The sequence below is a fragment of the Tenrec ecaudatus genome, chromosome 1 (assembly GCF_050624435.1).
Source record: "Tenrec ecaudatus isolate mTenEca1 chromosome 1, mTenEca1.hap1, whole genome shotgun sequence".
In the NCBI taxonomy this organism is placed as follows: Eukaryota; Metazoa; Chordata; class Mammalia; order Afrosoricida; family Tenrecidae; genus Tenrec; species Tenrec ecaudatus.
Window position 1 is genome coordinate 173427483 of NC_134530.1, and position 14888 is coordinate 173442370.

The following is a 14888-nucleotide window of genomic DNA, read 5'->3' on the forward strand; positions in this document are numbered from 1 at the left end:
TCCCAGGGGCACATGGGAGAGGGGGAAGTGGGGAGAAAGGAAGTGGTGTTAACAAACCAGGGACAAGACAACAAGTGATCCAAAATCGGTGGTGAGGAAGATGTAGGAGGCCTGGTAGGGCTTGATCAAGGGTAACGTAACCAAGAGGAATTAGTGAAGCCAAAATGAAGGCTGAGCATGATAGTGGGACAAGAGGAAAGTAAAAGGAAATAGAGGAAAGAGTTAGGAGGCAAAGGGCATTTATAGAGGTCTAAATAAAGGCATGTGCATATGTAAATATATTTATAAATGAGGATAGGGAAATAGATCTATGTACATATATTTATAGGTTTAGTATTAAGGCAGCAGATGTACATTGGGCCTCCACTCAAGTACTACCTCAACGCAAGAATACTTTGTTCTATTAAACTGGCATTCCATGATGTGCACCTTCCTGACACAATCACTGAAGACAAAGCAGGTGCATAAGCAAATGTGGTGAAGAAAGTTGATGGTGCCCAGCTATCAAAAGATACAGTGTCTGGGGTCTTAAAGGCTTGAAGGTAAACAAGCAGCCATCTAGCTCAGAAGCAACAAAGCTCACCAGCCTGTGTGATCATGAGGTGTCAAAGAGATCAGGTATCAGGAATCAAAGAACAAAAAATCGTATCATTGTGAATGAGGGAGGGTACAGATTGGGGACCCAAGACCCATCTGTAGGCAACTGGACATCCTCTTACAGAAGGGTCATGGGGAGGAGCCGAGCCAGTCAGAGTGCAGTGTAGCAACAATGAAATATATAGCTTTCCTCTAGTTCCGAATGCTTCCCCCCACCCCCTACTATCATGATCCCAATTCTGTGTTACAAATCTGGCTAGACCAGAGGATATACACTGGCACAGATAGGAACTGGAAACACAGGGAATCCAGGACAGATGATCCCTTCAGGACCAGTGGTAAGAGTGGCGATAGAGGGAGGATGGGGTGGAAAGGCGGAACCAATTACACGGATCTACATATAACCCCCTCCCTGGGGGATGGACAACAGAAAAGTGGGTGAAGGGAGACGATGGACAGTGTAAGATATGACAAAATAATAATAAATTATTAAGCGTTCATGAGGGAGGGGAAAAAGGAGGAGCTGATACCAAGGGCTCAAGCAGAAAGCAAATGTCTTGAGAATGATGATGGCAACAAATGTACCAATGTGCTTGACACAATGGATGGATGGATGGACTGTGATAAGAGTTGTACGAGCCTCCAATAAAATGATTAAAAAGAAAAAATGCTTGTCTGTTCAGCTTATTTGACCTCCACTAGCTCAGCGGATGCTCTACCCTTTGTTTCTCTGCTGCATCTTATGCTCTTGCCACTATTGCGTGCCCATCTCATCAAACAGAGCTATTTGGCAGTCGGAACTGGCTTGATTTGCCTCTATCTCTGCAGCACCCAGCAAAATGACTGCTAACTAGGGTAGTTATTAATCCAGAAGGCTTGTCAGGTGAGGAATCTTTACAAAGTCTGGAAATATTTATTGCAAAGAAAAAGGTCTGATCTTGCTTTTATTTAAATATCTGAAGAGACATTAGTCTTAGAAAGATGTCTTAGGAAAGGCATTAGTCAGCTTGCTCTGCGTTGCGCACATGGGCATAAAATCATAGAGCAGTGAGTAGCAATGTTAGAAAGACAGTTTTTATCAAAGTAAATCCTTAGTTGTAGCCAAAATAATGCCTAAGAGCAAATGTGTTTGATCTTGAATAAACATTGTGGACCAGTTTAAAATTCACCTCAGTAGATGGAATGTAGGAACCCTGGTGGTGTAGTGGTTAAAAGTTGGCCTGTGATCCGAATGGTCGGCAGTTCATAACCAACAGCAGCTCCAAGGGAGAAAGACTGGGCTTTCTACCCCCATAAACAGTTACAGTCTGGGAAACCCACAGGAGGCCAGCATGAGTCAGCATTGACTCGACTGCGGTGCGTTTGGTTTGGTGTTTTATAGATGGAATAAAAATGTAGGGTTAAATGTGTGTGTGTGTGTGTGTGTGCACGCACACACATGATAATATATGCTAGGTATGTATAAAACTGTCTTTGTGAAATGCTTCTTTCTCATGTCATTCTCAAGACCTGGGTAGGTCCCCCTTCCACCAAGGAGCCCATGGCGAAGGTCAAACATTCTCCAACCCTGATGTATTCTGAGAGTGTCTGCCGTGTGCAGTATGGTCTTTGAGAAACCCACATACTGAAAAGCATGCAGTGAGCAATTGTGAATTGACTCTGTACTTCCGTCCCCTTTCCCTGTCTTTGATTCTCCCTTTCATAGAGAGGTGGGTACATTCTTCCGTAGTTGGCCACACTCACGGTCCCTCTGATAAAGGTCTAGGTCAGGCAGGATTCTCTGTTCTTGTACTGAGTCCAACCATCCACATGGGGGTGCTTCTCTCCTCCCTCCTCCAGTGGCAGGAGCCTCCAGTGCTGTCTTCCTCCACTCCCCACTGTGGTCATCTCCAGCTTCCGAAAAAGGTCTCCTGTGTGTTCACAATAAATTAGGCTCACCACCTCAGTGAACTTCCTTTTATGAGTAACTCTGGATTTGCCCGGCAGCTCTCTAGACCAGGGCTCCTCAAACTTTTTAAACAGGGGGCCAGTTCACTGTCCCTCAGACCCGTTGGAGGGCCAGACTATAGTTTGAAGAAAAAAACTATGAACAAATTCCTATGCAAACTGCACATATCTTATTTTGAAGTAAAAATCAATACGGGACAAAAACACCTGGTGGCCCGGATGAATGTCCTCGGCGGGCCGCATGTGGCCCCCGGGCCATAGTGTGAGGGCTTCCGCTCTAGACTGTGGAACTTCCCTCCTTCTTCTTTGAGGGAGGAACGTGGGCCTACATTTATTTGCATCTGTCAGCATCATTCACAAGCTTGAAAAGGCTTATCTTTGCCTTTGTCCCCATTTTGTTTTTCCCACTCCTCTGAAATGATAGATAGCCTGCTTTCTGGTGATTTCGTCGTGAAATTCTGATTTAGAGTCGTGCCTGTAATCCCCGGGTGTCTTCTTGACTTCTGCCTACCCTCAGCACCCTGGAGAGATGCTCTCCTGAAGTGCTTGAAGGAAACTGATCCGACTAGACACTTGACATTTTCCACTTGTCCTTTTTGAGCAATCAACTCTGGGCCCCTTAGAGGGAAAAAGGCTGGAACCAAACGGTGTATGTTTGAATAAGCATCAGTAGCTCGGCGTGTGGCCAGGTTTGGTAGCTGAGGACATGCCTAACTTATTCATTTACAGCTTCTTTTATTGCAGAAAAAGGAGTGGACGTGGGATGAGAGCAAGATGCTGGTGATGCAGGACCCTATCTACAGGTAAGAGCCACTGGCAGCCCCAACACACCGTGCTCAGAGGACCACTGAGCCCAGGCCATCCTCTTACCCCATGGAACCAACTGTCTGGCTGCCGCATCCCTGCCAGATTTAAATAAATCTCCACTGCTCCTTTTTCTTCTGAGACCCGTTGTCACATTAGATGTAAGTGCAAGAAGCAAACCTGCTTTATCATTAAGATGAAGAGGAAAATTTTTCTTGTCACGTTAAATTGTAGGCAAGCTATACAGGATTTTGCTTGGTGTTTATCCAAATCTTTCCCTTGTCATTTGAGATCACAACGAGAGAACACCATGAGCTTTCCCATCCCTGTGTCAGCGCTTTTTTTACCCCCTCCATGATTGTGTGCTCTTGTTTGCCTGCCCTTCAGAAACTGAGCACTGATGAGGGGATTGTGATCATTTGGGAAAGCAGAAAGCCACAAATGACATCTCTAGCCGTTGCGTCTGTGATGAGCCTTGTGTGGTTTCCAGAGAACTGGCATGACTGCCATCCCTGTGTGTGCCCTTAGAGAGAGGAGTGCCCGATGGCAATGGGCATGGAGAGAGAGCCCGGGCCCTCTCCTAGAACTCTGGCTGGACCATGTATCAACAGCGACACCTCGTCTTTCATCTGTGCTGACTGACACCCTGCTCCCAACCATCTTCATGTTTTCTTCATTGCAGGAGTGTTTGCAATTCGATTCCTGGGGACCTAGAACTGGGTTTTGTTTTTGTGTTCTTTCAATTGATTGCTGTGCCTTGTTGACAAAGTAGATCAGGGTTGAAACTCAATTTAGAAAGTGGAAGCCTGGTAGCCCTGCCTTCTAATCCAAGAACGGATGCTTATGAGATGGAATTTGCATCCATCCCTCCACCCATCCACTATACTCCTGCTGGGCATTAGGGTAGATACTTGAAATGAGTAATTCATGATTCCTCTAAGCAACAGACCCCCAACTGCCAGGTTAGTGGTTCAAATCCACCAGCTTCTCTGAGGGAGGAAGATGAGATTGTCAGCTCTTAGTCTTAGAAAATGGTCTCAGAAACCCTAAGAAGCAGTTCCATTCCGTCTCATAGGGTTGCTACAGGTTGGCATCACCTTGATGGCATGGTTTGGGATTTCCGGGAAACTGTGTTAGAACGAGACTTAAGGAACATACATGGACAAACCCTTGCTGTGCACCTTTTATGGATTTTTTTAAGGAGAGGGTCTCTGGTTTGATGACAGTGGCCCCATGTATACATGAAAGAGACCCTTTAAAAGTGTGGTGTTTCTCTTGTCTGCGCTCGAGGCGGTTCTTCACGGGAAGCCCGTGTGTGAAGAGTAGAACTTCTCCATGGGGTTGTCATGGCTCTGACCTGTTGGAAGCCAGTCCCCTATATCCTAGGTACCTTTGGGTGGGTTCAAACCACCAACCTTTTGGCTAGTAGCTGAGTGCTTAACTAGGTGTGTCATCTAGGAACTCTCCTTTTGTGGATGCTGGTCATAACTTTGAATCTTAACTTTTTCCTATTAAAAGAAAGGATTCTCTTGGAAAGATGGAACTGATTATAAGGATCTACATGTGACCTCCTCCCTGGGGGACGGACAACAGAAAAGGGGGTGAAGGGAGACGTGGAACAGGGCAAGATATGACAAAATAATAATATATAAATTATCAAGGGCTCAGGAGGGAGCGGGGAGCGGGGAGGGAGGGGGAAAAATGAGGACCTGATGCAAAGGGCTTATGTGGAGATCAAATGCTTTGAAATTGATGAGGGCAAAGAATGTACAGATGTGCTTTACACAATTGATGTATGTATGGATTGAGTTGGTCAGAGTTGTATGAGTCCCTAATAAAATGTTTTTAAAAAAAGAGAAAGGATTCCCCTCAGTTTTAACATTTCTCACTCTTCATTTTGTGTATTTCTTAACAGCTTTATTGTGGTATAATTGACAAACAGGAAACCTAAGCATATTTAAAGTGTATTCTTGGATATTTTTGGTATATTCATGAAACCATAATCAGCTACTGATAGCCTTTCTGTTGCTGTAAATTAGTTTTCACTTTCTAGAATTGTACTTCTAAGTAACTTCATATAGAATATCCTTCCCCCTTCTCCCCACCCTCCAGCTTCTTTTTGAGATTTATGACTTGTCATTTCATGTGTGGGTAAGTCTCCCTTTTTATTACTGAGTAGTATTCCATTCCGTGGTTGTACCACAATTCATTTAGCCTTTACATGCTGATGGCATTTTAGTGGGTGTCGTTTTGGGCTAACACAATGAAAGCATCTATGAGTGTTACTGAGAATTAAAATTAAAAACAAAACCTCTTGCCAGCCCAGGACACTTCTCCAAAAGGTGGAAGAGAAAGGAAACAGTTTTATCACTGAATAAACATTAAACCAGGATGGGAGGTGTCTCATAGACAATCCACTAAGGAGACTGCAAAAGACAAGGTGAAGTCTCATCCTTGAGTGTAGCCAGGCAGATGAAATCCACTGTGTGCTTGTTCCCGGGTAAGTGATGAGTAGCCCTCACCAGGTAAGTGGGCCTGACAGCACACAGGTCATCCTAAATTCAGCTGGTAGTTGGAGTGCCTGTTTGCTTTTGCTAGTTGTCTTTATCTGGAGGGAAAATGCATTTCCCCCCATGTCTCTATGACAAGAGGTGGGTTTGTAATTTGATGCCAGATGCCTGCCTAAGTAAGGCCCCTACCCTCTCAGAAACTGGGAGATAGGGCCTTATCTTCTTTGAAGAGTACATTTCAAAGTGACATTCCCCAGGTTCTTGAGAAAGATATAACTGGCTTATTTTACAGAGGCTTATTTTGTGTGGGTGTTTTTTAAGCTTTATGAATTTAAAGTTGCAAGCATTCTTATAAATAAATGCTCTAATAAAGGGAGGGGAGAATTTTTCCTTTTTTGGCGGGGGTTTGTGGGGGGGATAGGGCTTGCTCCAGGAAGAATTTTTTTCTTCTTATTAGATCTTGTATTTATCCTTACAGTGTTCCTGTACAAATCTTTGTATGGACATTGCTTTCATTTTTCTTGGGTAAACACCTAGGAATAGAATTACTATATATATTTTTTAAAGAAACTCTCAATGGTTTTCCAAAGTGTTATACCACCAATTATATGAGAATTCTTGTTCTACATTTTTCACATGATGTGGTCTGATCGGTCTTTTTAATTTTGCCTTTGAAATACATGCATAGTAAACCTAACTATAATTCCTAATCTAAAAACAAATAGTTCTTATGATAGGTCTTGTTCAATACTTGCCCATATCAGCTGAAACTCCTCTGTGGGAAAATACATTCTTTCTATTCAGAAAAAAATACCTTTATTATAGTGACGTTTTCTATTTGTTAAGTCAAGCTTTAAATTTAAGTCCTTTTCATCCATTACATAGAAGAGCAGAATTATCCAATTTTAAGAGGTTAAAAAGACTGTGAAGAGTGTGTTTTCCAGTTTCCCCTCTGTTACAAGATGCCTTTTGTTTCTCTGAAATGTGCCCTTCACTAAAGGGAAGAAAATTTCTTTGTTTATATAATTGTTTTCCATTAACCTAACCATAGATTCCATAGTCTCAAATATATAAATATTACTTCTCTTTCCTCTCAAACAACCCAGGTTCTTAAGGCCATTCTTCATTATACATTCATAGACTTCCTTATTGCAGAACACAATACTCACTGCCATCAAGTCAATACCGACCCATAGCTACCCTATAGGACAGGGTCCAACTGCCCCTGTGAGTTTCTGAGACTGGAACGGTTTACTGGAGTAGAAAGCCCTGTCTTTCTCCCTCAGAGAGGCTAGTGGTTTTGGACTGCTGACCTTTAAGACCACAGCCAATTAGTAACCACTATGCTACCAGGGCTCCTGCAGAGCACAATAGTACATTAGAATTTAATTCTGTATTCCACATGCTGTCTTTTAAGAGTCAAATATAAAGACAGAATTTCACTTCCATGATAAATATCTTTATATTCATCTTTAAAGCATTAGCTCAGACCATCATTTGTTTAGTGCAATTTAATTCTGTAGCATAGAGTCATTTGCATAAGGAGCCCTGGAGGTCCTTTGGGTTAAGCATTGGGCTACAAACCCCTGAATGAGCAGTTCAAACCTACCAGCTAGTCCATGGGAGTTAAGATGAGGGTGTCTGCTCTCATAAAGATTTACAGTTTTGGATAAGTTCCCCTTTTAATTTTTGTTGTTTATTTTCTTTTTAAAATCATGTTATTGGGGGCTCGTACAACTCTTATCACAGTCCATACATACACCCATTGTGTCAAGCAAATTTGTACATTTGTTGCCCTCATCATTCTCATAACATTTTCTTTCTACTTGAGCCCTTGGTATCAGCTCCTCAGTTTTACCCCTCCCTCACCGCCCCCCTTCCCTCCCAAGCCTTGAAAATTTATAAAGCATTTTGTCATGTTTTATACTGTCCAAGGTCTCCCTTCACACACTTTTCTGTTGTCCCTCCCCCAGGGAGGGGGTTATATGTAGATCCTTGTGATTAGTTCCCCCTTTCTCCCCCTCCTTCCCTCCACCCTCCCGATATCACTACTCTCACCACTGGTCCTGAAGGGATCATCTGTCCTGGATTCCCTGTATTTCCAGTTCCTATCTGTACCAGGGTACATCCTCTGGTCTAGCCAGATTTGTAAAGTAGAATTGGCATTATGATAGTGTGTGGGGGTGGGATTTGTGGGGGAGGGAAGCATTAGGAACTAGAGGAAAGTTGTATGCTTCATTGTTGTTACACTGCACCCCAACTAGCTCATCTCCTCCCTGAAAACCTTCTGTAAGGGAATGTCCAGGTGCCTACAGATGGACTTTGGGTCCCCACTCCATACTCCCCTCATTCACGATGATAAGATTTTTGTTCTTTAATGCCTGATACCTGATCCTTTCAACACCTCATGATCACACAGGTTGGTGTGCTTCTTCCTTGTGGGCTTTGTTGCTTCTGAGTTAGATGGCCACTTACTTATCTTCAAGCCTTTAAGACCCCAGAGCTATATCCTTTGATAGCCGGGCACCATCACCTTTCTTCACCACATTTGCTTATGTACCCATTTGTCTTCAGCGATCGTATCGGGAAGGTGAGCACACAATGATATGATTTTTTTGTTCTTTGATGCCTGATAACTGATATTTTAGCACATTCTTAATGCAGCTTTTTGTGGTAAAATTAGGTTGATATTCAGATTGGCTTATACTCGAGTAGGGACAGCAATTCATTTGCGTCTTTTGTTCAGAGTGTGAGTCTTTGTGAAATAGTGTTCAGCGAGGAAAGGGGCACAGTTATGAATATTACAGAATAGGGTGTTTGACATAGGTGACCCTGGGTGGCACACTTAACATGCCTAGCTGATAACAAGAAATTGGAGTCTACCCAGAAGTTCCTTGGAAAGGAGACGGGGTTATATACTTCTGAGAAATCAGCCTTTGAAAACCTTGTAGAGTATAATTCTCTTCTGACACACGGGATCCGCATGAGCTGAAATTGACTTGACAGCAACTTTTCTCCTTCTTCTGTTCCTGCTGCTGCTTCTCTTCCCCTTTCAATAGGAACTACACAATTATGAGAAGGGCTGGGCAAAAAACGGTATTTTGTTTTGTTTTCAAATCAGGAGAGTCGTTAACTAGTTACACATCAGTGTTTACAGGAAGCAGAGTGAACCGTGAGCTGGAGTGGAACTGCACAAAAGAACAGGTGTAGAAGTCTATGTAAGTTTGCTGGTCCTTCATGGCTGCTGCCTCAGCATTGGAGTGAAGTTTCTGATGGTAAGCCTGGGCTGACTGCTGGTCAGCAGGATGGACAGCTCTGAAGGAGAGCTGGATGTGGAGCACAGAAAGCCTGGGAAAGCTGTAATACTTTGGCACCTCAATACCCCTTGCTTACCACCTCCCAGCAGTGATGACCTTCAAGCACAATAGCTGCTGCTTCATACCCTTCTCCTCAATCTGCCATGGAGACCTCTTGCGGGCAATCCTAAACTGGTGTACCACAGCAAAGAGATGCTGAGCTATGTAATTCTGACTGAACTCAGGGGCCCAGAACAAGGTCAATACACAAGTCCCTAGCAAACTAAGCATTCCTCCTCATTTTCTGCTAAATGTAATTTAATAAGAAGGTTTTCATCTATACCACTGTTAAGTATACTGAATGGACTAGGCATGGGCCTGTAAAAAGAAGGTTTCATGCTTTTATTCCTCTTTCATTTTAGATCTTTTGTCCTTACCTAATGCCTGTACTTACTGGGCCCTTTCTAGTTTTAGGACATGTTTTTATTAAAGAGAAAGTTCACTATTGAAGTAACTGAACCACTATGTTCCCGGTGTGATTTTAAACTTCAGTTTTCTCTACCTTGAAGTATCTTCTCCTTGTCTTATTAGGCACCAGGAGTTTTAACATGTTTGACTAGATTGGTCCCTAGGAGCCTCTTGTTCTTTGAAGTCAGACAAGCAACAGCAACAACAAAAAAATTTTTTTAATGAGAAAAAGCAAATTAATCTGACCTCAAGTCTTTGGGAGCCAGACTAGAAGTAATCCTGCGGTTCTGAGTTTAAATGATCAAACCAGGTAAAGTCTTCATGGGGGTTTTCCCAGGGTGCTAAAACAGCACTAGTTGACATCCAAGTTAGTGAGATCAGTGGGATCTGGAGAACACGAATCCTATTTTCTGTGCTCCTCTTTGATCCATGCTTTGATTTTGAGCAAGTCCTTGATGAATTATTCAGGGTGAAGAAATGTCTCAGAGGCCGTGCCTGACCTCCTCCAGTGACACGTACGGGAAGGAGACTTCAGCTTCACGTTTGCTCAGGATGGTTTGTATGAGGCTGAGGTCAGACATGCCTCCACCCTCTGATCTTTTTCATCTGACACCAACAGTCTGTTCCTCCCACAGCAGTCTACTTCTCGAGTGGGTTCTCTGATATGTTGCAATGGCCACACAGAACTCCCAGAAAATACTTATAATTATGGGGTTGGTTAGGGATGCTAACGGATTACAAATGTTAAAGATATGGTTATTTTATCCGCAGCGCCTCTCTTCTCTTTGTTTTATTGGGCACTGGGAGTATAATGTGTGACTAACTCAGACCCTAGAAGGCTTATGTTCTTTGATGGTAAAAGGGAGACTGACCAGCAAAGACCTTTTTTAAAAAAATAATAATTTAGAGAGAGCAAATTAATATGACCTCAAGTGTTTGGGAGCCAGACTAGATGTCAACCTTCAGTTCTGAGTTTAAATGATTAAACCAGGTAGAGTCTTCACAGGGCTTCACAGGGCTCCCAGGTTCCAACCTAGGAGACTCATGTTCTTTGGTGGCAGGATCATCAAATTCTGACAGGCATGTCTCCTTCTAGTCATTGGCCTCTCAGCCCCATGGTCTCTTGGCCTCTGCCCTATTCATGCAAGTGTCACAAAGCTCCTTTATAAATGCCCAAAGAGCACCCCACTCTGCAAGCCTGCCTGAAGACACTGAGCTGTGCTCATTCTATAGAACGGGAGGCCTGCACCACTCTGCCTCATGGTTTCTGCACTACTCCTCTGCTTGGTGTCGTGGTCTTGTTGCTGTAGTTTCTGGTGCATCTGTTGCCTCCGTCACTACAGGAAGGAATCTCACACGTGCTGTGTTCACTGCTCTTCTTTCTTGATGGTCATGGGATTCCTCCTTCCTGCTTCCGAGATGGCTCACTCTGTACCAGCAGAATGGCAAAACTGACTCATCCCCAAGTAAGAATCTTCTACAACTTACCTGTGTATTCTCATCCAGTCACTTTATGGTAGTTATAAAGATTATGGATAGAAGATCTATACCAAGTAATTTCACTTTGCCACACAGGGCTAACTGGTGAAAGCAGAAGGAGTGCGTAGGGGGGTGTGATGTATTGAATACATCCTGTTACTTGCAGGAGTGGCTCAGTGCAGTGTGTTTTACTTAGTGAATAATAAAGATCTCAAGTGATTTAGCTAAGCTGAATTTGGGAAAGGCAAGTGTCCCCAGCTTCCAGCATTGCATCATATTACAAGTGAAATAAATAAGATTAAGTCAATTTCTTGACACTAGACTCATAGTAATGAAACCACAGAGTACTGTATTCAAGACAATGACTTAAAAATCATCTGGAGAGGGAAAATATATTACCTACTAAGGGATGCAATTAGATTTATAGCTAAGATGGAAGGTGGTGAATTATCTTTAAGGCTGTGTATGCTAAGTCATGGGCAAATCAAGTGCTGAAGCTCAGAAAGTACTTCTTAAATATTTCATATGATGAAAGTCTGGCCGAAGAAATCCCAAGCAGCATTTGTAGAGACTTGGAAATAAATTTAAAGGGCATCCATACTGAAAAGAAAGTGGGTAGTTGAGATCAAAGCAAGTAAAGACAGGAGAAAGTATTAATAATTGTAAGTATTTTCTGTGAGTTCTATGTGGCCATTGCAACAAATCATAGGGTTTATGAGATGGGCTAACTTCTGCAGGAGCAGCTTCCGTAGAAGGTGGGGACAGGTCTCGTGACTGCTACTGAAAGGAAGGAGAATCACGGTGTGATGCATTGGCGTTTCACATTGGGACCAATCAAGTATGTATTTTTAAGAAAGGAGACAGTAATAACTTTATAAAGATAGGAGAGATTCCCATTAAGATGGAGTTTTAAAAATTATACATTATTATTTTTTAAACTACAACTAGACACAATCGTTACCTGGGATATCTAGGAAGAATTATATACAAAGAGCAAGGTCTACTTTAGGTCTTTACCTCGCTCCCTGATCTTCTAGGACCTTTGGTAAGTCAAGAAGGAATGGTCCCCTTGCTGGCTCTAGAAGGAACGGAGAGAAATGTATATTCTTCAATTACTCCAACATCTAGGCTGCCCCTCTAAAATCAAAAAGAGACCTGCCAGATAGAGACAACACTACTGTGTCACCTCCCTTCCTCCAAGCCTGCTCAGGTCCCAGCTTCCCAACTGAAACCCTGAGATGTATATGTATATATTTATATATACATTTCTCTCCATTCCTTCTAGAGCCAGCAAGGGGACCATTCCTTCTTGACTTGCCAAATGTCCTAAAAGATCAGGGAGCGAGGTAAAGACCTAAAGCAGACCCTGCTAGTTGTATATGATACACACACACGTGTCATTTGCTCTCAAGTGAGTTCTACTCATTAGGATAAGTGTCCATGTAATCCTAGTGTTGCTTCAGAGAGGACAGGCATCTTTCCTTACTCCCACTTCCCACTGCCTGGGGTTCTTGAGAGGATTTTGCCAAACTGTGCCACGGAAGCAGCACAGCCTATACATCTCTGCCTGGTTTTCCTTCATATTTCTGGGGCAGCCCATCTGACAGAGAGGAGTGTCTATCACGGTAGTAGTACTGTCTCATGTATAGCTGATGCTTTTATTCCCTCCAGCTTAAAAAACCTTTTAGAGACAGTGATTTCTCATACATATGCATGAGGAGAATCACCCAATTTTATGGGTGGAGAAACGCAAGAACTAAGAAGGTGAAGGAAATGCCATTCTCATTGTCGGCTTCAGTTAGCAACTCAGGGCTGCTCGGGAATCCCTTCCTTGCCTCTGGTAGAAGCTTCCTGGCTAATGTTTCAATCCCTCTCCTTGCACTTTAGACTACCAACTCAGTCTGTCCACTCTCTCATGGGTGACTGCCATCATCTGTAAGCTCCTCAGCTACCTTCCTTTCCCTCAGCACATCTTTCTCTCATCACCTCCTGTCACACTGCCCCCTCCCCACTGCCTCTAATATGCTGGATCCATAGTCACTTGTTTCTACAGCACCTTGAATGATCATTTCCCCTCCCTTCGCCCAACCCCGCCATCTCTCCTCCTCTCTGGCCTCACTCCCTTTCCATATAAATGTGCTCATCACTCTCTTGCCCTAAAATAACGTCCCCTCAACTCTGCTAGGGAATCCCGAGGTGGTGCACACTGTTAAGATGTTTGGCTGCTAACCTACAGGTTGGAGCCTCAAGTTCACCTAGACAGGCCTCCAAAGAAAGACCTGGTGATCTACTTCTGGAAAACTGGTTGGTGAGCACAGTTCTACTCTGACCCATGTCACCATGAATCACAACTTCATGGCAACTGGTTTGGGTCTGTGCGACCCCACTAACCGCATGACAGGAGCCCACCTTGTGCCCCACGCTTCCCAAGCCCTGGTCGCATCTTCATCAGTTCCCACCACCCTGCAGTTCCTCATGGTCTGATTGACCACCACCACCCCACTGACTGCTTCGTCCTGATTGATCATGAGATCAGGTCCTTCTGCATCACTCTGTGGCACCATTAGCCTTTGTTTCTCTTTTTCCTTCTTTCTGCCTCCCCTCCCCCCACCCCCGCACATTGCTTCCCTCATCTGTAAGTTCCTCTGCTTTCCCACAGTGCTTTAGACTCTTCACGTATGTTCGTTCTTTTTTTTATATATATATAAAAAATTACACAAGCATTTTATTCATCAAATTGGTAAGATAACAGATATTGTAAAACTACTTAGGTTATTTAAAAAAAACTCAGACAATTTAATGAATTCTGTAGAGGGTTTGTCTAGGTTTTGTATCCAAATGTCCCTTGTGTAGCTTTCTTCTTTTTTGAAGCTCCTAGTTTACTGGTTTGACAGTTGTTCTTCTTCTTCTTTTTTATTTTAACAATTTATTGGGGCTCATACAATTCTTTTCACAGTTCATACATATACATACATCAATTGTATAAAGCACATCTGTACAGTCTTTGCCCTAATCATTTTTTTCTCTTTTCTTCTTTTACATTTTATTAGGGACTCATACAACTCTTACCACAATCCATACATATACATACCTCAATTGTATAAAGCACATCCATACATTCCCTGCCCCACTCATTCTCAAGGCATTTGCTCTCCACTTAAGCCCCTTGCATCAGGTCCTCTTTTTTTATCCCCCCTCCCTCCCCATTCCCCCCTCCCTCATATGCCCTTGGTAATTTATACATCGTTATTTTGTCATATCTTGCCCTATCCGGAGTCTCCCTTCCCCACTTCTCTGCTGTCCCTCTCCCAGGGAAGAGGTCACATGTGGATCCTTGTAATCAGTTCCCCCTTTCCAACCCACTCACCCTCCACTCTCCCAGCATCGTCCCTCACACCCTTGGTCCTGAAGGTATCATCCACCCTGGATTCCCTGTACCTCCAACCCTCATATGCACCAGTGTACAGCCTCTGTCCTATCCAGCCCTGCAAGGTAGAATTCGGATCACGGTAGTTGGGGGGAGGAAGCATCCAGGATCTGGGGGAAAGCTGTGTTCTTCATCGATACTACCTCACACCCTAATTAGTATGTTCGTTCTTTATCTTCTGTCCTTCCTTATCTAAAGGTAAGGTCTACATTTTAGTCTTTATATAATTTTTTACCTCTTTATATAGGCTTAAAGAAGCCCTGGTGAGTTCTGGCTAACCACCAGGTCAGCATTTTGAACCACCAGCTGCTCTAGGGGAGAGAAGTGTAACAGCCTTGGAAACCCAATGGGGCGATTCTT

The 14888-nt window shown here is 43.3% G+C and overlaps 1 protein-coding gene across 3 annotated transcripts in view; it reads left to right on the plus strand.

Moving 5' to 3' along the window:
- Positions 1-14888, plus strand: part of LOC142462324 (carboxyl-terminal PDZ ligand of neuronal nitric oxide synthase protein) — a 384106-nt gene that overhangs the window by 281651 nt on the left and 87567 nt on the right. For 2 of the 3 annotated variants that reach the window (XM_075564096.1, XM_075564078.1), the window contains exon 4: positions 3274-3347. In XM_075564096.1, the coding sequence (XP_075420211.1) occupies positions 3274-3347 (74 nt within the window). The remainder of the gene's footprint in view (positions 1-3273; positions 3348-14888) is intronic. The other variant, XM_075564087.1, reaches the window with a different exon arrangement.